General features: G+C 39.4%; 1 protein-coding gene across 11 annotated transcripts in view; it reads right to left on the bottom strand.

Annotated features, from left to right (window-relative positions):
* TMEM164 (transmembrane protein 164) overlaps positions 1 to 26,079 on the bottom strand; it is a 176,176-nt gene that overhangs the window by 100,533 nt on the left and 49,564 nt on the right. For 9 of the 11 annotated variants that reach the window (XM_032757449.2, XM_032757458.2, XM_032757455.2 and 6 more), the window contains one exon: positions 7,205 to 7,254. The exons of 1 other annotated variant lie outside the window; for it this stretch is intronic. In XM_032757449.2, the coding sequence (XP_032613340.1) occupies positions 7,205 to 7,254 (50 nt within the window). Of the gene's footprint in view, positions 1 to 4,909; positions 4,954 to 7,204; positions 7,255 to 26,079 lie in introns of those variants that run through there. One more of the 11 variants, XM_058441436.1, reaches the window with a different exon arrangement.

Genomic DNA, 26,079 nt, shown 5'->3' with positions numbered 1-26,079 from the left:
AAGAATGAAACTGCACTCCTTCCTATCACAATATACAAAAATTAACTCAAGATGAATTAAACATTTAAATGTAAGATCTCAAACTATAAAAATCCTAGAAGAAAACCTGGAAAATACCTTCTTGACATTGGCCATGGCAAGGAATTTATAGCTAAGTCCTCAAAAGCAACCAAAACAAAAACAAAAATTGACAAGTGGACCTAATTAAACTAAAGGGCTTCTGCACAGCAAAAGAAACTATCAGCAGAGTAAACAGACAACATACAGAATGGGAAAAAATATTCACAAACTATGCATCTGACAAAGATCTAATAACCCAAATCTATAAGAAACTTAAACAAATCAACAAGCAAAACACAAATAACCTGACGAAAAAGTGGGCAAAGGACGTGCACAGACACTTCTCAAAAGAAGGTATACAAGCAGCCAACAAGCACATGAAAAAATCTCTTTTCACTAATAGTTAGAGAAATGCAAATCAAACCACAATGAGGTCAAGCATGGTGGCTCACTCCTGTAATCCCACCACTTTGGGAGGCTGAGGTGGGCAGATCACCTGAGGTCAGGAGTTCAAGACCAGCCTGGCCAACATGGTAAAACCCCATCTCTACTAAAAATACAAAAATGAGCCAGGCATGGTGACACATGCCTGTAGTCCCAGCTACTTGGGAGGCTGATGCAGGAGAATCACTTGGACCCGGGAGGAGAAGTCTGCAGTGAGCCGAGATCAGGCCACTGTACTCCAGCCTGGGCAACAAAGTGAGATTCTGTCTCAAAGGACAACAACAACAACAACAACAAAAAATGAGATATCATCTCACACCAATCAGAATGGCTATTATCAAAAATTTGAAAAATAACAGATGCTGGTGGGGCTGTAGAGAAAAAGGAATGCATATATACTGTTGATGGGAATGTAAATTAGTTCATATCCACTGTGGAAAGCAGGTTGGAGAGTTCTCAAAGAACTAAAAGCAGAACTACCACTCAACCCAGCCATCCCATTACTGGGTATATACCCAAAGGAAAATAAATCATTCTACCAAAAAGATACAAGTACCCGTATATTCATCGCAGCACTATTCACAATAGTAAAGACAAGGAATCAATCTAGATGCCCATCAATGGTGGACTGGATAAAGAAAATATGGTACATGTATACCATGGAATAGTATACAGCCATAAAAAGAATGAAGTCATGTCCTTTGCAGCAGCATGGATGCAGCTGGAGGCCATTACCCTAAGCTAACGAACACAGAAACAGAAAATCAAATACCACATGTTCTCACTTGTGAGCAGAAGCTAAACATTAGATACACATAGACATAAAGATAGGAAAAACAAGCCAGGCATAGTAGCTCATGCCTGTAATCCCAGCTCTTTGGGACGCTGAAGTGGGAGAATTTCTTGAGCCCAGGAGTTTGAGACCAGCCTGGGCAACACGGAAAGACCCCATCTCTACAAAAACTAAAATAATTACCTAGCTAGGTGTCACGGCTAGTGCCTGTAGTCCCAGCTACTTGGGAGGCTGAAGCAGGAGGATCACTTGAGCCCAAGAGGTCGAGGCTATAGTGAGCTGCATTCTCACCACTGCACTCCAGCCTGGGCACCAGAGTGAGAATCTGTCAAAAAATAAAAATAAATAAAAACAACAAACAATGGGCACTATGAGAGAGGGGAGGGAAGGAGGATGACAAGGGCTAAAAAACTACCTATTGAGTACTATGCTCATCACTACCTGAGTGACAGGTTCAATCATGCCCCAAACCTCAGCATCGTGCAACATACCCTTGTAACAAACCTGCACATGTAACCCTTGGATCTAGAAGAAAAATTGGAAAAAAAAAAGGACAAAAAATAAATAAAGGAACAAATACTTGTCCTTGTGCTTGAGAGATTAAGAAAAAAACAGAAGAGGGAATTAATGAAGACAAAAGCTGAAAATTAAGTAGAAAAAAATAAATAAGGTAGAAAGAATAAATAAATTGAAAACATGGTTCTATGTAGCAACCAAAAACAGGTAAGTGCTTACTAACTTGATTAATATATAGAGGAGAGAACACAAAAACAGACAAGATCAAGTCCAAGAAAAAATACATGACTACAGATGAGGAGATATTTTTAAATTATAAAATAAGAGGATACTACATATTTGGCAACAAATTTGAAAATTTAGAAGAAATGGATAATTTCCTAGCAAAACACAAACAACCAAAACTGACCCAAAAAGATTTGAATAGATTACCACAGAACACATTAGAAAGGTGATTAAGGGTCTACCCATTGAAAAATGGCACCAAGACCAGATGGCTTCACAGATTATCTTACCTTTAAAAGATACATAATTTCCCTAGGCTGGTGTGCAGTGGTACGATCTCATCTCACTGCAACCTCTGCCTCCCAAGTTCAAGTGATTCTCCTCCCTCAGCCTCTCGAGTAGCTGGGATTACAGGCACCTGCCACCACGCTCAGCTAATTTTTGCATTTTTAGTAGAGAAGGGGTTTCACCATGTTGGTAAGGCTGGTCTTGAACTCCTGACCTCAGGTGGTCTGACCACCTCAGCCTCCCAAAGTGCTGGGATTACAGGCACCCGCCACCACGCCCAGCCAGGATACATAATTTCTAATGGTAATTAAAGTATTCCAGGCAAGAGAAAAAGAAGGAACATTCTGCAGTATATTTTACATAGCCACCATAACTTTAATCCTTAAACTTGTTCTTTTTAAAAGACTGAGTCTTGCTCTGTAGCCCAAGCTGGAGTTCAGCAGCACAATCATAGCTCACTGCAGCCTCGAACTCCTGGGCTCAAGTGATCTTCCTGCCTCAGCCTCTCAAGTAGCTGGGACAACAGGCACACACTGCCATGCCCTGCTAATTTTAATTTTAATTTTTTTTTTTTTTGTAGAGACAAAGTCCTGGTATGTTGTCCAGGCTGGTCCTGAATTCCTGGCCTCAAGCAATCCTTCTACCTCAGCCTCCCAAAGTGTTGGGATTATAGGCGTGAGCCACCACACCTGGCCTCAATCCTTAAACTTGAAGAAAAGAACACTAAGAAAAACACGACTCTAATCTTGGGAATATTGAAGCGAGATTCTAAATAAAATATTGACAAATAGAACCCAGCAACGTATCAAAATAATAATACACTATGATCAGCGGGTGTATTTCAATAATGTAAGAGTAGTTCAAAACCAGAAAATCTATCAATGTAATTTATTGTATCAAAAATTTAAATGAAAAAATCCCACATGATCAATAGATTAGAAAAAGCATTAGATAAAATACAGCTACCATTTCTTCTTTTAAAAAATCTTGGCTGGGCACAGTGGCTCACACCTGTAATCCCAGCTTTTTGGGAGGCCGAGGCAGGAGAATTGCTTGAAGTCAGGAGATCAAGACCATCCTAGCAACAAAGTGAGACACTGTCTAAATAAATAAATAAATAAATATTTAAAAATCTCTACATAAATGTGAAAACTACTTAAGTATAATAGACTTTTTAACAAACACCAACAGCAAATATGGAGGAGTACAGAAAATATTTCCATTTAAAATCAGTTTTAGGCAACAGTAGCCCATCAGCACAATTTTTATTTAACTCTGAATTTCTAGCAAATGCAACAAGAAAATGAAATAACTGGTATGACTAAGGAAAAGAAGAGATAAAACTAAAATAAAATTTACAAGAACAAGAGAATTTGGTAAGATAGCCAGATATAAGATATTTTTAAAAATCAACAATCTTTTCCTATTCTAGCAAAAAGCACTTAGGAATAGAAAGGGGAAAAATATTCCACTCATTACGGCGTGGTTGGGGGAAAGGGGGAATGCTATTAATTCTTTTTCTATTCTTTTTATAATTCTTTTTTTTGGCAGGGGGTTAGAGACGAGGTTTCACCATGTTGTCCACGATAGTCTCAAACTCCTGAGCTCAAGCAGTATGCCCACCTTAGCATCCCAAAGTGCTAGGATTACAGGCGTGAGCCACTGCACCTGGCAGAAAAGCTGTTAATTCTTGAAGAATAAATGCATCAAGAAAGGCATAGAGCAGATATGAAGAAAAAGATAAATCTAATTGAAACAATAAGACGTGAACAGATGGAAAGAAATACCATTTCTTAGATAAAAGGAGCCATATAATTTAAAAACTGAAATATATACTTAAGGCAATTCTAATTAGAATTCCACTAGTATTTGAGAGAGGTAGGTGAATATAAGTGATCTTAAAATCTGTATGTACGAACAAGTGACAACAAATAGCCAAGAATTTTTTTTTTTTTTTTTTTTTTTTGAGACAGAGTCTCACTCTGTTCCCCAGGCTGCAGTGCAGTGGCACAGTCCTGGCTCACTGCAACATCCGCCTCCTGGGTTCAAGTGATTCTCCTGCCTCAGCTTCCTGAGTAGCTGGGATTACAGGCATGTGCCACCATGCCTGGCTAATTTTTGTATTTTTAGTAGAGATGCGGTTTCACTATGTTAGCCAGGCTGGTCTCGAACTCCTGACCTCAAGTGATCCACCCGCCTCAGCCTCCCAAAGTGCTGGGATTACAGGTGTGAGCCACCGCGCCCGGCCCCAGAAAAATATTTTTTAAAGCCTAATGTAATCAAATATATGAGATTTGGGTACACAAATAGATAAAAAGAAGAAACATAATAGAGAATCCATAAGTAGATCCTAGCATATAAAACATTTAATAGCTGCAAGGAGATCACAGGGTAAAATAGGGATCGTTTAATATATTATTCCAATACAACTGGCTACCTATCTTCAAGAAAACTATCTTAACCAAGACTCGAAATTCAGATGCTATATAAGAAAAGAGTCATATTTGGATATAAAAATGCAAACAATTATATGGAAATGTACTCCATCAACAAAGTCAGTATAGGTTGGGGGCAGTGGCTCACGTCTGTAATCCCAGCACTTTGGGATGCCGAGGCAGGCAGATCACTTGAGGTCAGTAGTTTGAGACCAGCCTGGCCAACATGGTGAAACCCCGTCTCTACTAAAAAAATAATTAAAAAAAAAAAAAACAAAGTCAATATAAACATATTTGGGAAAGATATCTGTAACAATGATGATAGACAAAGGGCTAAAATCTAAAATATACAAAGAGGTCTTAGAAATTAGAAAAACATAAACAACTCAGGAAAATGTGCAGATGATATGAATAGACAATTCGAGGAACAAATCTAATTGCACAAAAAATTGAGATAATACTGAAACTCACTAGTAGCCAAGAAACTGCATCCATTAGGTTGTCAAAATTACAAAAGAACCATAACACCTACTGCTGACAGGGATATGAAGAAAATAATAATCTGACATACTACATACAAAAGCAAAAAGTGTAGCATAACAGCCTGTTTTTGCAAATCAATATGGTGACATCTATTAACATAAATATACAAACATTCACATATACCTATATACCTCTACCTACATCTATATCTAAACTGAAAGCAACAGTATATAAGGGTGTATACAAAATCATGTTGATTTCAGCATTGAATGTAGTGGCAGAAATGTGCAAAGAAAGTAAATGTTCATTAATAGGGGAATGGCTAAATAACTTATTGTGCATTCATGGAATATTTTACAACATTATAAAAGAATAAGAGCTACATCAATAGACTGTGATAGATTTCTATGAGATATTGTAGAATGAAAAACATATATTAAAGTATATATAATATTCTATTTCTGTAAAACAAACAATGAACAACAACAAAACATTCCAAAACTTGTGTGTGTATGTGTGTATGTGTGTGTGTATCTATGCACATGGAGAAAAATGTGAAAAGATTCATACTGTTTTGGTAATACAAAGGGATAGTGTGGAAAGGTAGAACTAGGAGCTGAAGAAAAAAAGGGAAAAGAAAGGATCACTACAAAAAAAAATCCAGCAATCATATTTATGATTTACACACGTATATGAATGTATCAATAAACCAAGTTAAATTTAGAAAAGATACAGTAAACACCTCAATCTACAATATGATCTCTGCTTCTTAAGAAAAGAAAGGTAATAAGCAAAATTATCTCTTGGTGCTTGGATTAGGGATGGATGATGTTTCTTCCTTATGTGTCCCTGTGTTTTCCATAATGAGAATTGTTACTTTCATAATGAAATAGAACCAATAAATGTTACTTTTAAAACATTACACTGAATAATTGAGCTCATTTTGGAGAATCAAGGAAGGAAAACAGGGTTAAATACCCCTTTCCCTTAGGAGCTGTTCAAGTAAGAAATACATGAAATCAGGATCCATTATCCCTCACGCAGCTGAAAGTTACTCACCTAAGGCAAGAGACTAAGTGGCTATTTCAAGGAGCTATTTGAAGCAGCAAATGGGGTCCTTTTTCCCCTACCTAACACTTTAATGACTTAAGTAAATCAGAAAGCCATTTACACCACTCTCAATTATCCAAGAATCTGCTGGGCTCTTTATTTCCTGTTCCCTTCCTCTGGCTTGCAGCCATTTCACTGCTCAGGAACATCTCCAGAACCGGGGCCAGGGAAGGAGAAAAGAGATGAAATTAATTCAGTCGATTTGGCTTCTCATTAGCAACTCTAATAAAAGGTTTGATAAGTGAGGTGGTCACAACTCACGGTTAAAATGAGGGTTCCAGGACTCTTGATAATTTCATTTAAATAAACCTGCCTTCGGAGAAACACTATTTGCCTGCAATATACTTTAATAGATTTGATGCTTGCTATTTTTATGAAAGTCCGAACTTGTAATAGTGGATATTTTTCTCTCCTCACTTTAATTTGCACTTTAGGGGGAAAACTCCATAAAAACATAAGAACAATGCCCTTCAATGTGAAGAACCATATGCTCAGTGGAGCAGTAGGCTCACAAAGCAAAGATTCTTGAGAGAAAGGAAGCTGTCTGGCCCCTAGCATGCTCTCAAGAGAAATTTTAGCAGGGCAGCAACCTTCCAAGGGAGCATGCCTTGGCCATACATCCTCTACTGGAAGGATTTGCTAAAAAGGATTTGATGGCTTGACAAAAACCAGGTCTTCACAACCAATATTTCCCTGTTTCAGTAGGCCCTCACAGACCTTTATCCCTTTGGGAAGTGCAAAGACAAAATGGTACAATCCCAAGGTGTTCACAGCAATGTGTTATCAGTCTTGTTAGCAAACAGACAAAAATACTCTAAGAGCAACAGAGCAAAAGCCAGTTTTCTCTTACTTGAAGATGACGATAGCTCCCCGACACGGAGGGCAGGCCAGGAGAAAGATCTGCAATTGAAGAAGAATTAAGAATGGTTAGCAAGAAAAAATGCCAGACAGAGTGAGACAATGTTACTTTAACAATAACAAAAAATAACCAAAACTCTAACACAATAATGTAATATAAAAATGTTTAAAGGCAACAGGTACATGTTTGCGCTTGCATGCATGCATGCATGCGTGTGTGTGTGTGTGTGTGTGCACGCACACATGAGAAAGGGAGAAGGAGGGTGAGAAGACTCAATATTTCAATGCTTCAGTTTCAATATGACACAAGTAGTCAGTCTTAAATTTAACCCAGGGCAGGTAAAAATAGATTCTGAGCATGGAACACGCACACACCATGCCATCTGGTTTGCCTCCCAGGGGAGAAGGTGGGTTTATCAATACTCAACATTGCCAAATTTAGCAAATAAAAATACAGGATGCCTAGTTACATTCGAATTGCAGATAAACAATGAATAGTTTTAGTATAAATATGTCCTGTATTTATTTTAGCTGGTAACCCTATCAAACTGCCACCCCCAGGTTCCAAGCCTCCCTTTGATTGATTCTTTTGTTTCTAAGCATGCCTAGGTGGTTTTACTCTTCCATTCTCCTCCCAGGTAAAACCAAACAAAAAGAACCTTGTCCTAACAGACAAATCAGTTCCCTGATACCTGGTGTGACGTGGACCCCGATTACAGCCTTTGGAAACCTGCAGCTGTGGCAGTTTGACCTTCCCCCACGCAGTGGTGCTCAAACATCAAGAGGAACAAAAAAGTCCTAGGCAGAGCTTGTAAAACATACAAATTCCTGGGTTCCCCCATTAAGAATTCTGATTCCCCAAGTATGGGACTCCAGGAATCCTCATGTTTCACAAATGTCCCAGGAGATTGAATCACTCCTGGTAGCCTGAGATGCTGAATTTTTGCCCTTGGACTGAACTACTACAGGAGTCAAAAACATTCAGCAGAACTGAGGATTGACAAAGGAATGAAACTCATGTTTGTAGAGTTTCTTCACCTGTAGTGACTTAATGGTGTGGTTTAGAAATCGTTGACACGTGTCCCTATATTGTTGAGAGCTCTTATTAATATGGGATATCTGCATTATGGACTTGTTGGCTTTGTCACTTGTATGTTCTTTAGTATATGGTTCTTCTGTTATCTCAGACTCCATATTTAGAAGAAAAGGGTATTATAAGAAAAATCACTATAAGGAAAGACACCTGCATGAATCCCTGCCAATAAGAAGAGGAAGAAGAATGAAAATGAGAAAGGGTCTTAAAAAGAACACAGTCAGGAGTCCATCACCTGCATGATACCTCATCAAAGGAAATATCTGTCAAGAATGTGCCTTTTCCCTTGATCAATTTCATTAAACATACAAAGCCGATGATAATTACAGGTCCACAACCTTTTGTTGGCAATCCCAAAATCCAAAAAGCTCTAAAAACTGAAAGTTTGTTTTCTTCAAAGCTAATGTTACAGCAAAATACGACTTGCATTGAGGTGAGGCTATTTATAGACTTTATTTCTTCCACTTATGGTGAATATTCATATGTTTCCCATAAAAATAATAATGTATTTAATTGCGGGGTGCTGCCTCAAACCCCACTGGGAGTGTATGTAAAAGACTCTACATGCACTGTACGGCCTCTCTGAAATCCAAAAAAATTCTGATTTCTGAAATATATCTGATCTTAATGGTTTTGGATAAGGATTACAGACTTGAAATTTCAATTATCCAAACATTGACTTATCCCCACTCCCCATCCCACCCCTCAGGAGCAGTCCAAGAAATAAACAAAGCTAATATTTTTTACCCTTGATCCAGCAGTAAAGTTACTCACCATAGGTAAGGGACCAAGTTGGAGGCTGCACATAGTTACCCAGCATCAGGCCCATCAAAGGCTACACTCAGAAACTACAGTACACAGAGAAGAGGCAGGGGCCCCAACCACCTTAGAAAGGTCCTCAATACTTCTGGAGTCACCAGAGTCATGCCAGCAGCCTTCCTGAGCTTCTGGAATACCCAAGACACTTCCAACATGCTAAACAGAGAAGTAAAAATGCAACACTGGGCACCACAGTTAAATCTTACTTTTCTATACCCACAGACAAGAGGAGGTAAGCAGATTTTCGGGGACAGATTTCCCTTATAAGTCCATTTGGCTGGTTCTGATCCACAATTTCCCTAGGCTAGAAGCCCAGAAAACTACTAAAGAGAACAAGCCTCCAGTTTCAACCCAGTTGGTTATCCTGTTATCCTCCATCAGTCATGGATCTAACTTTAGTCGTTTCATCTTTTCTGTCTTGCCTATTTCTATCACCAGCATAGCAGCATAGAGGGTATCTTTTTTTTTTTTTTTTTTTGAGACAGTCTCACTCTGTTATCCAGGCTGGAGTGCAGTGGTGCAATCATAGCTTACTGCACTCTCCAACTCCTGGGCTGAAACAATTCTCCTACCTCAGCCTCTCAAGTAGCTGGGACTACAGGTGTGCACCACCATACCTGGCTAATTTTTTTTTTTTTTTTTTTTTTTGTGGAGACAGAGTCTCACTATGTTGCCCTGGCTGGTCTCGAACTCCTGTCCTCAAGCAATCCTCCTGCCTCAGCCTACCAAAGTGCTGGGATTACAGGTTTATCACTGTGCCTGGCCTCTAGGGTCCTTTTTCAAATCTGCTGACTTGATATAACTAAATGTATCTGATTGAAAGATTATTTATTACATTACATTCCACCTCCTATGATGGTACACAGTTATCTGGGGATTCCTGATTATTCATATTCCATTTCCAGAAAACTCATGGCCTCCTTTAGGAACTTCTCAGATTTATGATACTGAACCTCTTCACCCTGTCATGCTAGAGTCACATTCATATTCAACATTAATTCAGAGGTACAAGGGCCCCCAGCCTTGGCCTGAATATCCTTGCTTTCTTCTTTGCTTGGCTTCCAGCTGCCTGAAAATTTTGGTGGCATGCATTTTTAGACTAGGAGGTGAAAAGCTAAACTATCACTTTGGCTGCAAATAGAATAGGAAGAGATGAGACTTAGAAGTTCAAACAAGGATGGTACAAAGATGAGAATATATCTGAGCATACCCCAGTACCAACTTGGCACTTTGCATTCATGCTGAAATCTGCCCAGCTCAGCACCTGAAACAAAAGGCATGAGCAGGTAGCATATAGAGAAGTGCTACAGAGCACTTCCACTTTCCCATCACCTGGGAGGCAGGCAGAATCATGTTATTAAACCCCATTTCAGAGATGAGGAAAACTGAGGGGAAAAGGTTCTGACAAGCTTTCTGATGAGAGCCCAGGTCCCCTAACTCCCAGTTCAATGCACTTTCCACTTCACACCTGACACAGACCAGGGCTCATGGGAGCTCCTTTTCTTTAGACTCTAGCCCTGGCCCTTGACCACATGGCACACAGGGAGTCACCCCAACAGCCCCACACCTGTGCCATCAGCCAGCTCATAAGATCTACTCTCTACAGTGTGAGACATCTCAAAACATAAACTCAACTGGACAGCAAATTGCATTTACACAGATGAGTTTCAGAGTCCCAAAGACAGGTTCATTATAGCTTCCACCCGCCTCATCCCCAGGTCTGGTGGGCACTTGCAATCCTTATAAAACTGAGGTCTTTTTTGGCTGGTTTTCCCAGAAAAAACCCACAGGTTCCATTCAAAACCACACTCTCTCAGCTTCCTCAGGAAAGATCCCTGTACTAACCTTTAGTTCTTTCCTAAGCATCCAATCTAGGCATCAGCTGTTATTCCAGTTCATCCTCTACCTGCGAACCTCTCTGGTTCCAGGTTCCCACGTTCTCTACCGAACCTCTCAGCCAACACCTGGCCTGCTTCCCATTCCTGTTCCCCCAGTCATATCAGCCCCAAGTTCACTGCCACCATTGTTCAGCCTCCCATCCACTTCTGCTCCACCCCAGTGTTACATTCACCAATCCCCATTTTCATAGCACTTAAAGAAGATAGCTTTTGTACACTGGAGCAAGTGTTAGTACTATGAGAAATGTAATTGGGAAGGAGGGCCAGTGACCACAGGCCATCCTAAACGAGAGGCTAGCCAGGGTAAGCAATAAAGGGATATGGGCAAACTAAATGAAAGGGAAACAGAGAGTGAGAGAGGTACAGGAGAGTGGTATTTGGCCTAGCACATGATCTCCCCAAGCTCCAGTTCTCTTGTCACCACCTCCTGTGATGGCACATAGCTATCTGGGGATCCCTGAGGCCAAGTGCTTATGACTGTTACCAACCATAAGGAAGATTAACTCCCTGGGCTGCCCAAAGTTGGTCCTGTGACTCCATGTACTTCATACCCTCGGGCCCTCATCATCTCTTTCAGGACCACTGCAATAATTTCCTTACTGGTCTCCTGCCTCCAGGCACACTGCTACAAGAGGGATCTATCTAAAATGCCCCTCTGATCTGCTATTTTAAATCCTTCCATGGCTTGCCACTACCTACCGAAAAAGCTCAAGGTTCTTAGGATGGCAGACAAGGCCTTCTTTGCTCTGGATCCTGCCTACCTCTCCAGCATGACAGCTTTGTGCGTTATGTCAAGCTGTACCCTGAACGTATTCATGTCAATTACTACACTTCTACTATCTCATTTTCCAATATCTTCATTTTATTCAATTATATGGATATGCAATAATTTACTCAACCAATATCCTCTGGTTGCACATGTAAATTACATCTAAATTTTCAGTTCCTTTACTATTTCCTTAGCCCACATTGGTAGAAGACAGTCTAGATCTTCAAAGGGAATATCCATTTGAAGGCTTTTGACCCACAATGCTAAAATACCCTCCAGAAAAATTATTTAAATTGCTATTCCCTCCAGCAATATACAAGGATCTGTTTTCCGCTGCAATCTGACAAACAGGTCATTATCATTTGGTAATTATCACGTGTTTAAAAGGCAAAACACACACACACACAATTTGCACGCCTCAGATTACCAGAAATGTTAAACTATTTTCTAACAGGTGTATTGGCCAGCCATATTTCTTCTTTTGGGATGTGACCATCTGTGCACTTTGACTATTTTTCAGCTGGTGTGTTCTTTTCAATTGAGTTGTAAAGAGCTATTTATATATTAATGACAGCTAATATAGATTGTTTGAAATTTATTGCAAAAAATTTTCCCAGGCTGTCATTGTTGCAGCTCTGTTTATGGTAGGTTTTTATTTATGGAAGCTTTTTAAATCTTTATGTAATCAGATGTATTTGTCATTCCCTTTATGGCTTCTGTCTTTGATATCACGCTTTGAAAATCTTTTATAACAGTGGGATTACAGAGTCACCTATTGTTTTCTTAATATTTTCATGATTTTATTTTTTAAATTTAAATCTCTAACATCAAGAAATTGTGCCTTTGCTAATCCTATTCCCTCTTCCAGATGGTTTTTCCAGCTTTCCTCTTGTGGCTCTTATCTACCCTTCAAATGCAAAATTAAACATTATTTTCTCCAGGAAAGCTTCCCTTACACTCCACGGTTAAACGCCCATTCTGGTGATTTCATTATCTCCTTTGATTTGCCTATTTCTGAGATTTTACTATTTTTGTCAGTCTAAGGAGTTTATAAAGAAGCTTCCCTCAAGAATTTGAATAAAAGGGAAATAAGAGTGCCTACTAAGAGTTAAGTGTTAAAATCTCAGACTTGAAAAACCAGATTGTAACCTGCTTGAAATATACCCAAAGAAAGAATGGGGTTGACCAACCACTGAGGTATAAAATAAGGAGAGTTGCAAACATGTATTTGGTAATGTCCACAACCAAGCAGTGTCTACATCCAAGCCCATAAATAGCATGTTTTCTAGTCCCATTGGCAAATTCATCCCTACTAAGAAGATGGAAGGAGGACAGTTAGCATTGCCAAGCGGTTAAGAATACAGGCTTTAGAGTTAAGACAAACTTGGATCCACATGGTGGCTCTGCCACTCACCAGCACTCTGGCCTTAGGCAAGAGATTAGAGGAATTTTCATCTGTAAAATAGGGACAAAAATAGTATCTATGTCTCACAAGGTTTGGGAGAGGACAAAATGAAACAAAGCAAGAAAAGCATTTGGCACAATGCCTAGCACATAGCTAGCACTCAACACATAATAGCTATAATTATCCTGATTTCAATAGAAAATTCATCCCTACTATGAGCCAATTCAGCAACAAATCATATTAAATTTTCGATTCCTCTAACTTCACTTGTTTTAATTCCATGTTTGCAATAACAACATTCTGACATATTACTCAGCTTCCCTTGTCCAGCTGCCTACAGAGAATACTTAACCCTTTAGGCTCAGTTCCCTTATCTGTCAAGTGAGGATTACAATAGTATTATTTCATAGAGTAACTGTAAAATTTAAATGCTTGAGGTACCTAGTTCAAATGCCTGGCACATTGTAGGGAATAAAATAAGCATGAGCTATTGATAGCATCATCCTTATTGGATGCCCAAATTGTATAATCTCAATGGAATCATGAAAAAACATCAGGTAAACCCAAATCAGGGGCATTCTACAGAGTAAACTGAACAGTACTCTTCAAAATAGTCAAGGTTGTGAAAGGCAATGACTGACTAAGGAACTACCGCAGATTAGAGAAGACTAAAGAGAGATAATATCTAAATGCAATTAAGGATCCTAGATAGATCCTGCAACAGAAAAGGGACATTTCTGAGAAAAACTGGTAAAACCCAAATAAAGACTGTAGTTAAGTTCATATTGCATTGCATAAATGCTAATTTTTCAGTTTTAATAATTTTACCATAGTTATGTAAAATGTTAACATTAGGGGAAGCTGGGTGAAGGATATACAGGAATTCTCTGTAATATCTTTACAACTCTTCTGTAAGTCAAAAGTCATTTCAAAATAATACAAAATTTTAAAAGGTACTATAATCTAATCCATTAGCCTCTCTTCACACCTCAGAGTTATCCCTGATCCCCTACCTTTCTCAGTCCCACATGTATTCGGTCCCCACATCCTGTCTTGTCACTTAGACCTTTTCTTTTTCTTTTTTCTCAGTCAGGGTCTTGGTTTGTCACCCAGTCTGGAGTGCATTGGTGTGATCATGGCTCACTGCAGCCTCAAACTCGTAGGCTCAAGCAATCCTCTCACCTCAGCCTCCGGAGTAGTTAGGACTACAGGCATGTGCCACCACACCTAGCTATTTTTATTTTTTTTTGTACATATGGGGTCACATTTTGTTACCCGGATTGGTCTCAAACTCCTGGCTTCAAGTGATCCTCCCACCTCAGCCTCCCAAAGCACTAGGATTACTAGTGTGAGCCACTGCACCCAGCCCAACCTTTTCAATACATCTGAAATCCACCCTCACTATCTTTTCCTAGTTTGGTCCCTATCATTTTCTTAAACTACTACAGCAGTTTCCTATCTGATCTCCAAGTATCCAGTGTTTTTCTTTCATCACTCTAATTCAGGGGTGTCCAATCTTTTGGCTTCCCTGAGCCACACTGGAAGAAGAAGAATTGTCTTGGCCCACACATAAAGTACACTAACACTAATGATAGCTGATGAGCTTTTAAAAATAATTGCAAAAAAATCTCATAATGTTTTAAGAAAATTTATGAATTTGTGTTGGGCTGCATTCAAAGCTGCCTTGGGCTGCATGCAGTCCACAGGCTGGATAAGCTTGCTCTAATTTTATATAGTATTGTCAGGTTCCTATTCTTAAAATAGCATTCTGATCCTGTTACACTCCTCCTTGAAAGTTTTAAATGACAGATTCATCACAGTACTTATCAGAATCCCAGCTGACATTTTTTTTTGTAGAAACTGACACGCTGATTTTAAAATTCATATGGAAATGCAAGGGACCCCAAATAGCCAAACCAACCTTGAAAAGAAAAAGTGGGAGGACTTACACAGCCTGATTTCAACTTATGACAAGGCAACAGTAACAAAGACAGTGTGGTACTAACCTAAGGAAAGACACAGAGATCAACAGAATAGAATTGAGAGTACTGAAATAAATCCTCAGAACTGATTTTTGACAAAGGTATCAAGACCATCCAATGGCAGAAAGAATAGTCTCTTCAACAAATGATGCTGGGACAACTGGTTATCCACAGGCAAAAGAATTAAGTTGGACCCCTACCTCATAACCCATATAGAAAAATTTACTCAAAATCAAAGACCAAACTGTAAGAGCAAAAACTATAAAACTTGTAAAAGAAAGCATAGGGATAAATGTCATGACCCAGGATTTGGTAATGGACTCTAAGATGTAACCAAAAGCACAAGCAACAAAAGAAAAAATAAATATACTGTACTTCACCAAAATTAAAATATTTTATGCTTCAAATGACACTATTAAGAAAGTGAAAAGACATCCCAGGCTGGGCATGGTGGCTCACACCTGTAATCCCAGCACTTTGGGAGGCCGAGGCAGGCAGATCACTTGAAGTCAGGAGTTTGAGACCAGCCTGGCCCACATAGCGAAACTCTGTCTCTACTAAAAATTAAAAAAAAAAAAAAATTAGCCAGGCGTTGTGGCACATCACATGCCTGTAATCCCAGGTACTTGGGATTACTTCTCCTGCCTCAGCAGGAGAAGTGCTTGAACCAGGGAGGCAGAGGTTGCAGTGAGCTGAGATCACGCCACTGCACTCCAGGCTGGGCATCAGAGTGAGACTCTGTCTCAAAAAAAAAAAAAAAAAAAAAAAAAGAAAGAAAAAAAGAAAAAAAGAAAGGGAGGGGAGGGGAGGGGAGGGGACCCAAAGAATGGGAGAAAAAAATCTGCAAATCATGTATCTAATAGGAGTCTAGTACTCAGAATAAATAGCTCTTAAGACTCAACAACAAAAAAGAAAAGTAACAGATGGACAACTCAAAGAAATCAGGAAAACAATGTTATGATCAAAATGAAAAGTTAAATAAAAAGATAGAAACTGTAAACAACAGCCAAACAAATTCTGGAGCTGAGGAATACAATGACTGAACTAAAAACAGGAGACTTATCAAGCAGAAGAAAGAACCAGCAAATTTGAAGAACAGTTATTTAAAATTACCTCATCAGAAGAGAAAAAGAATAAAAAGGATGAAAAGGAATAAAGAAGCTTAGAGGGTCAAAAATACACAATGGGGGAAAAGATGCTTGCTTCAACAAATGATGTTGGGGTAACTGGATATCCACATGCAAAGTAATGAAATTAGACTCTTATCTTACACCACACACAAAAACCAACTCAAGTTGGGCTTAAGACTTAAATGTAACATCTGAAACCATAAAACTCCTAGAAGAAAACATAGGAAAAACTTTTTGAAATTGGTCTTGGCAATGATTTTTTGAATATGACATCAAAAGCACATGCAAGAAAAGTAAACAACAAACAAACAAAAACAATTAGGACTACATCAACCTAAAAAGCTATATAGCAAATATTTGCAAACCACAAATTTGATGTCAATATTTAAAATATGTAAAGAACTCATAAACTCAATAGCAGAAATACAAATAACCCAATTTTAAAATGGGCAAAGGATCTGAATAGACATTTTTCCAAAGAAGGCATACAAATGGACAACAGGTATATGAAAAGGTGCTCAACATCACTAATCATTGGTGATATGCAAATGAAAACCACAGTGAGCTCTCATGTCACTCTTGTCAGAATGGCTATTATAAAAAATGCAAAAGATGGCAATATTGGGAAGGGTGTGGAGAAAATAGAACCCTGGAAAACTGCTGATGGAGATCGATAGAGCCATTATCAAAAATAGTATAGTTTCCAAAAAAAAAAAAAAAAAAAAGACCTATTCTATGACACAGCAATCCCACTTCTGGAATACTTATCCAAGAGTTGAAATCAAGATCTCAAAGGGATGTCTGCACTCCTATATTCCTTGCACTATTATTCACAATAGCCAAGATGTAGAAAAAAGATAAATGTTCATCAATGGATGAATGAATAAAGAAAATGTGGTATATTATCCAGCCTTTAAAAAGAAGGATATCCTATCATTTGCAGTAACACAGAAGGACCCAAAGGACATTATGTTAAGTGAAATGAGCCAGACACAGAAAGAAAAATATCTTATGATGTCATATAAATATGAAATGTAAATTAGTCTAACTCATAGAAGCTGAGTATAAAATGATGGTTAGCTGGGGCTGGTGCTGGGAAAGTAAGATGTTAGTCAAAAAGTACAAAGTTTTAATTTTCCAGGACAAATAAGTCCTGGATATCTAATGTACAGCATGGCGACTATAGGTAAAAATACTGTAATGTATACTTAAAATTTGCTATAAGAATAGATCCTAAGTATTTCCAACACACACACACGCATACACACATAAATGATAACTCTATGATGTAATGCATGTGTTATCTTGATTGTGGTGACTTTCATATACATATAATCAAGTTGAAAACCTTAAATATATACATTAAAAATAGCCAAAGTATTAAAAAACTCAACAATAAAAAGACAAATAACCTTGAATAGACATCTCTCTAAAGAAAACATACGGGTACTCGACATGCACATGAAAAGATGTTCAACGTCATTAGTCATCAGGGAAATGCAAATCAAATCCACAATGAGATGACACTTCATACCCACTAGCATGGCCAAAATAAAAAAGGCAAACACAAGTGTGCATGAGGACGTGGAGAAATTGGAACCCTTTTATACTGTTGGTAGGGATGTAAAATGATGCTACCATTTTATAAAAACAGTCTGGCAGCTCCTTGAGAGGTTAAACATAGAGTTATCATATGACTCAGCAATTCCACTCCTATACCTGAGGGAAATGAAAACCTATGTCCAAGGGAAATAAAAACCTATGTGCACCTGAAAACTTACACACAGATGTTCACAGAAGTATTATCTGTAATAGCCAAAAGGCAGAAACAACCCAAATGCTCACCAACAGACAAATGGATACATAAAATGTGGCATATCCTTAAAATGGAATATTAATTGGCCATAAAAATAAGTGAAGTACTGATACATGCTAAACATAGATGAATCTCGAAAACATACTAAGTGAAAGAAGCCAGTGGAAAAAGGTCACATATTATAATTACTCAATTTATATGAAATGTCCAGAATAGATAAAATCTATAGAAACAGAAAGTAGACTAACCATTGCTTAGGGCTGGTGAGTGGGGGAAAGGTAGGGAGGGGGGTGAGCTAAATCGTATGGAGTTATTTTTTGGATGATGAAAATGTTCTAAATTTGACTGTGGTGGTGGCTGCACATATATGTGAATATACTAAAAAACATTCAATTGTACACTTTAAATGAATGAATTATATGGTATATGATTATAACCCAATAAAGCTGTTTAAAAAACAAACTTTGGATAGCTCCTTATTGCTTGATAAATAAAAGTCCAAATTCCTTAATTGGGCATTCAACTCCCTCCCCTACTGCATCATCATTTGACCCCCGACCAGCATCATTGCTCACTACTCCCTTTTACATGCTTTTCTATCCAACCAAGATGAATTATGCACCATTACCCATATACCCCTTGTAGTCTCCCATCTGTCTTTCTTCTCGCTATTTCTTCCCCCTGAGATTCTCTCCTCCTGACTCATCTTCACATGTTAATATTCTGCTTCTTTCACAAAGCCCAGTTCAAATGCTCCCTCCTATGCAAACCCCTCCCTGTTCTTCAACCCTCACATAGTAGGCACTCAAAAAACTATTTACTGAAAGAATGAAGGTACGTAGTTCTCCTATATGATGGCTCTCATTTACAGAGAAGACATAATCCTCCCAAAGCCACAACTTTACTTCTTTCTTCCTTTCCTGGTCACAGCAGCAGCTCACTGCTTCAGCCCCCTTACCCTGAGGACAATCCCAAACTGGTACCTTGATGAAGAAAGTACTGACATTACATTATGCCAGGGCCGCCGAGTACAGTTGTGTAGGTTGTGCACTGCACAACCCTAGTGGCGCCATTCAATTATAGTCTATGTGAATGGCACCCTCTCCTAGGGTTGTGCAGTGCATAGCCATTCGTGGCGGCCCTGCTTGGAAACATTCCTAGTGTTTGAGAACAAAGCCAAAAAGAACACTCAATGAGAGAATCACTATGTTGTCGCTGAGAAGTAGGCAACTCAAAAATCTTGTCAAGAAAGAAGAAACTCAAGAGAATAGCATGGTCATAGCACACAAACAGCATTTGCATGGAATTGAAAACAGGAACATCCAAGAGAAAAATTGTTACTGATGTTTCTCCAGCAGTGGAGAGAGAACAGGACACACATTCTGGTCATACTACAAAGCTACGACAGACATGCAAAAAGGTACAGTTTTCCATGGACTACCAAAGCCTATATGGTCTCACTCATGAGACTTTTCAACTCCATTAGGTTCTTATTTTAGGTTATAAAACAATCCCTGTTTAATTTGGCTTCAGGTACCTTGATATCAGAAAGGGCTGATACACACAAGTGTTCTCATCTCTATAAAGGTCTCTCTCTCATCATCAATTGACTTATCAGCCTGGTGATTTATTAAGAAGTGTTTTGTAATGTTGGGGAGTGTGACTCAATCCACTAGAAACCAACAGCCCTGGGTAAGCTGATAAAAATTAGGCTTCGAACCTACAAACCAAGTTTCAGAGTTAGGACCCGTGTAACTCCACCAAGGCACAGACACCCTCAAGCTTAAGTCAGAGCAGCCGGCCAACTAGCTGGCCAAGTCAAAACTGCAGCCAGTAATTCAGGGCACTCCAAAATGGAGAGCCATAAAGGACTGGACATATTGGTAGTGACAACAGGTGAGCTGATGGCAGAGTTCAAGGGTGCCAGATGTTGGGTTTGTTAGTTCTTTTTGTTCCCCACTCCAGTTCAGTTCAGCCTCCCAGTTTCATATTTGCTCCACCTGGAATATTTCATTCCACTTCTTCTGTCTCCTCTAGAGATTTCCTGGATAAGTCACAAAAATTAAGCATTCTTTTTCTGAACTCCATTGGTATTTGTTGGTACTTATACACTAATCACTTATTAGTCTCATACTGTTGTTAGTAACAACAATAATAGCAGTAGTTATTCCTTACTGAGTGCTTACTAGGTGTCTGGCACTACAGTCAATGTCTTACACATATTAGTTCATATACTCTTCATAGCAATCCTATTATGTAAGAGATTATTATTTTCCTCCTGTTTGCATACAAGGAAACTGAGCTACAGAAAGGTTAAATAAATTGCCTAAGGTCGTGCAACTAATAAGTGAGTCAAAGAGTCAGGCCTGGAACCCAGAACTATCTGATTTCAGAGGTCATGTTTGTTGCCAATACTACCTTTTGTCTCCACCATAAGATAGTTTGTCTTTTCTGGAGTTCCCTCTGCCTCCACTCCACATAGTGCCTAACACACCATCGGACACATAAAAGTCCTCCAGAACACATGCGCACATCTACCTCTGCTCCCTGTCCAGAGCCCAGCCCAGGACATAAGCTGGAAGAGAAGGGAAGACAGTGTAGTTAGCATGAAGGGGCTTGACCTTTCAGGGAGCCACAGGAGTCCTCCTCCTCTGACCCATTTAAGAGAGGATCCTGCTGCTCCTTGACCTCAATCCCAGAAAAATATTTAGAACAGGATGACCTGGTTACCTTGAAACTCATCAAGAAAACTCTGAAGTAACAGAGCCTAGGCCAACCCATGGAAGGGATGGATGGTATCCAGTTCCCTGAAGCAAGAGGACTAATTGTGTCACAGTCTAAGCCACATGGGACAGCTAATGTTTGCAGTGCTCCACCACCAATGAACTCTATGGCCAAAGTTGGGGTTTTTATGATGGTGGGGGAGAGGTGTATTTTTTTAAAAGGAAGTATTTTTTAGACCTCCTTAAGCCTCAGTTTTCTCATCGTTTAAAACAGAAATAAGAATACCTACCATTTGCAGTGCTTCTAAGGCATAAAATGAGAATGTAATAAAAGCACCTATTTCCTGGTGCCTACATCAGTTTGTTCTTCCTGAGGTTCTGAGCACACAGTGATGCAGGACATAATTCCTGTCTGCAAGAAGCTCACAGTCTGGCTAGCAAAGGTCTTCTACGGCACCCTGTTAACCAAAAATAAAGCTGGTTGGTGAGTTACCCTAACTCTCAGCAAGACATTTTATCAAAGGAAAATTTTGGTGGGAAAGAAGGTAAGAGCTGTTGGCAAGAGTAAAGATTGTGGGTTATATCTTTGCTTCCCTATCTTTGCTGCAAATCTCCCATCCATACCTTTGTATTAAAAAATTGGGAAAGGGGACTCCATTAATCACTGTTTTAAAAAATGATGCATGTAGGCCAGGCACGGTGGCTCATGCCTGTAATCCCAGCACTCTGGGAGGCCAAGGTGGGTGGATCACTAGGTGAAGAGATCAAGACCATCCTGGCCAACATGGTGAAACCCCGTCTCTACTAAAAATACAAAAAAATTAGCTGGGCATGGTGGTGCACACCTGTAGCCCCACCTACTCAGGAAGCTGAGGCAGGAGAATCGCTTGAACTTGGGAGGCGGAAGTTGCAGTGAGCCAAGATGGCGCCACTGCACTCCAGCCTATGCAACAGAGCAAGACTCTGTCACAAAAAAAAAAAAAAAAAAGATGCATGTAAATGCTGTTCTTTTCCTTCACAACATATATCACCATTCCTCATTTATATTTAGCTATGTTTTCATTAAATGTTGACCTTCCCTGCTGACCATAAGCTCCTAGAGAGCAGGAGCTGTGTGATGGTCTTCATTGTAGGTCCAGAACTTAACACAGTGCCTGGAACATATGAGATGCTCATCAGGTACTTGCTGAATGAATAAATGAAACAAGATGTCTCTATACAATATGGATAGACTTGGTTACCTAAGCAAAAGCCATTTTAGAATATTCAAGCCTTGTTTATGCACGCAGTAGTTCTGAAGATTTCCAAGAATCTGGTAATGGCAGTTTGTTTCTGAGGAGAAGAACTAGTGGATCAGGGGTCAGAGGTTGGAGGGAATCATATATGCTATTCTATTCCTTTAAAATTGTATGAATTTTTAAATAACAACCAAACATAAATATACCAGGTACAATGGATTTGCTCTATTTGAAGCCCAAAGAAACAAACAAAACCCAAGCCTTTCCATAGGAAAGCAAAATCTTGGAGGGAAGCAGAAGGAGATTGTGCCCTTGTGTGACTAAAATCCTAAGAATCAGGGGTCTTTAAGAATGAGGTTGATTTATATATACTAACATGGATTGATGGCTAAGATATTAAGGAAAAAAAATACAAACATTGTTGAATGATCCCATTTTTAGAATAAAAATATAAAATGTTTAGCATATGCAGAGATAAAAATCAGAAGGAAAAACATGCTTACAATGGATATGTCTGGGAGACCGACTTCTAGGGGACTTTTGTTTGCTATGTGTCATATTCCTATAATGTTCTGGGCTCGAATCATGAACATCTGTTGCTTTTATGTTAGGAAAATACTATTAAAAGGCAATTTCACTAAAAATATAAGTATGGTGCCTAACTCTGCTAACCACCTGGGGCATGAGAAAGGAGTCAGCTGGAAGTTGGGGCAGGTTTGAAAACCTGGAATGCACTGTCCAAACCATACTGGGAATGAAGCTGCTGTTCCTCCATACAGATAACCCTTCTTCAAGCAACTGGAAAGACTTCTTTTAATCCTCAAGCCACTGTTACAGCCCAGAAGCCAAGACAGCTGAATAATTAGATCTTTCTTTCTTTTCTTTTCTTTTTTTTTTTTTTTTTTTTTGAAAGAAAGTTACCTCTCTTTAGTACGCAACAATAATGACAGGGGGGGGTCATAGTAAGCCTCTTTAAATTCTTAAGCTTTATTGCTTCTCTGTTCTAGGCAGGTAAAACTAAGGTACAGAAAAGTTGATTCTATTTCCTTCACTTGGCTCAAACGGCCAGAACCAAGTTGTTTGGCTTTGCTGTAAAACTCAGCGGTTCTAAATCCTGAATGCACATTAGACTCACGTAGGCAGTTTATTGTTTCATAAAAGAAAAAATTCCTGGGGCCTACTCCTCAAGATCCCTACTCAACTGGTTGGGCCTGGGGCCTGGGCATCAGTATTTTAAAGTGCCCCAGCTGATTTCAATGTACAGCCAGGTTTACAAGTCACTGTTCTACCCACTGCTTAATATCCCAGTAACCTTAGAGAAACGGACCTTAGTCACCATTTTAAAAAATCTTCTTTACACTGTATATTCCCCTCAAAGGAAGGCAAGCTGAAGAAGCCTGTAACCAAGACAACAAGCTGGGAGCACAAAGAGATAGGTCTTCTGTGATTTGAAACCAAAGGAAGCAGAAGAGAAAAAGTAGAGATCTGAAAGCAGGTACTGAAAAATGGAAAGAAACTAGATAACAAAGACATCCTGTCTGAGAAAGTTCCCAAATGTTAGCACGTCAAACTTCTGTTCCACCTCCCAAACTAGGCGCCTTGATACAGATGCCCTAATGGCTGAAAGCCACCCTGAATTAGCAATTAAACCCTTAAAAACTTGCTTTCTTCTTAATGGAACTTCTGGGGGAAAATCAGAATGTCTGCTTTCGTGGAGGTAACAAACCAATTTTTTTTCTTCCAAGCCCACTCTCTCCTCCCCGTATATGTACCTGACCCAGTTGCAAAGCAGGATGACAATGAAACATGAATTCCTCATGTGCTTGGATTTTCAAAAAGGGTTCTTCCTCCATATGTACTCTGACCCTGGAGCTTGGGTTTTGTTCCCAACCAGGGAAGCACTGAGATGGATAAAAGGGCTGGGGACGCTGCAAATTGAAAGCCACAGAGTTGGCCTTTTGTTCTCTTTTCTCAGGCAAGGGCTATTCTACAAAGCAGACATCAAAAGGAAAATTCAGCCTGAGATGAGCTGAAATTGGACAAAATATGATGAGGCATAAATGAAAAAAGAGAAAGGAAAAAGGAAAAAGGGCCTTTCTGTACCAGAAGAAGCTCTTTTCTGAAAACTGCCTCAAATTACAGCACTTTCCACATTTGGTTCACTCCAGGAAGGGTTGTATCGTACCTAGCACCAAAACGTGTTTTGCCACATTATGAGGAGAAATTAAGACACATGCAAATGGCCCAGAGTTTGGTGGTTTGGCAGTCACAAGGAGGAAAGAAATGTGTGACTCCAATAAGCGTCCCTCTATACTCATTTGGTTCCCTCGGCCCAGAAAGACAAAGGGGAGTTTATTCAGAGTGACATAAAAGAAGGGTTGCACAAGCAAATCAGCGACGGGGCAAAGCACTGATGGTTTGAAGGAAGACATGCATTACCTTTTCTTAATGGTGTTCAATGAATTTCCTTTATTATTCATTATATTGGCCAACCAGCCTCTAAGGACTTTGGGCAGGCCAATGGAAGGCTCTCAAAGGCCTTTGAGTTTAGCTTTTGGGCTTACGATGGTTTTAATTAGCCACTTGCCAGCTGTTTTCTTCACCACAGGGAGAAAAAAGCCATCCTGATGTGGGACTCCTGAAGTGTGTCCTACTGAAAGCCAAGTGGAGAACTGAGGAATGTCATCCTCTCCACCCAGTCATGTACCTACCACAAAAATCCAACCCTCAGTCCCAAGCTTACACTTGGAAAAGCACTGCTTTCCCTCTTCTCCAGGGGTCTACAGATATTTCCTCCTTGCATGTCATCAGATGGGTCTTCCTCCTAAATGCCTCTGAACTTTACTAAGATGATCCATTAGGCCGGGGGTCCCCAAGCCCCAGACCACAGAATGGTACCAATCCATGGCCTGTTAGGAACCAAGCCATACAGCAGGAAGTGAGTGCCAGATGAATGAGCATCATCGCCTGAGCTCCACCTCCTGTCAGATCAGTGACAGCATTAGATTCTCATAGGAGCATGAGAGGGATCTAGGCTGCATGCTCGGGATCTAGGTTGCATGCTCCTTATGAGAAGCTAATGCCTAATGATCTGAAGTGGAACAGTTTCATCCTGAAACCATCCTCCCCTACTCCCCACCTCAGTCCATGGAAAAATTATCTTTCACAAAACTTGTCCCTGGTGTCAAAAAGGTTAGAGACTGCTGCATTAGGCCATATGCCCTTTAATCCAGTCTTATGAAAGATTCCATTCTATTCTCAGCAGCAGAAACCCCTAAGAGCCACAATGAGAAGGCAAATAATATTAGGCAACAGGTATTCAAGGTACAATGCAATGTTTAATAGCTGAGGCAGGGCCCCAAATCAAATGATCTAAAGGCCCTTATATCTCTGTAAGAACTACATAAAACTATTACTAATAACAATAATAACAACAACATTTATCAAACCACATGCTTATCAATTAAATGGTAAATGGTATCGAAAACTCTAAATGGTATTTTTAACACACTAGCAGAGTGATTTTAGCAAATCGCATAATCAAGAAACACTCACTGAGTATTCAGTTATGTTCTACACTCTGTACAGATGTGGAATCCCAGAATAATGAACAGCCATCTGTTATGTCCAAATTCCACAAGCAGCACCATGGGTAAGCTGTACTCCCCTAGCTCCTCCTCTCCAGGCCCAGCAAAAATGATCCAAATCTAAATTACAGAAGGTATGTTCTGCATTACTTCACTCTCCTATTTCCCTCTATATATCACCAGTAGTGACCCTGATCAAATGATTTGAGACTGCTACAAATAACCCCCAGGATAAGTTATTCCAATGCATTCAGACTTTATTTATAGAAATGTATACCTCCGGAAGAAAATACCATTGCCTGGAAATCAGAAGGCCTAAGTTCTAATTCCAAAACAGCTGCTATGGACTTGGAAAAAAAAAACTTGGCCCCTCTAAATCTCAGGGTCCACATCTGTAAAAGAGGGTG

This window comes from Hylobates moloch, unplaced genomic scaffold, assembly GCF_009828535.3.
Source record: "Hylobates moloch isolate HMO894 unplaced genomic scaffold, HMol_V3 SCAFFOLD_7, whole genome shotgun sequence".
In the NCBI taxonomy this organism is placed as follows: domain Eukaryota; kingdom Metazoa; phylum Chordata; class Mammalia; order Primates; family Hylobatidae; genus Hylobates; species Hylobates moloch.
This window is presented reverse-complemented; position numbering and strand designations above follow the sequence as displayed.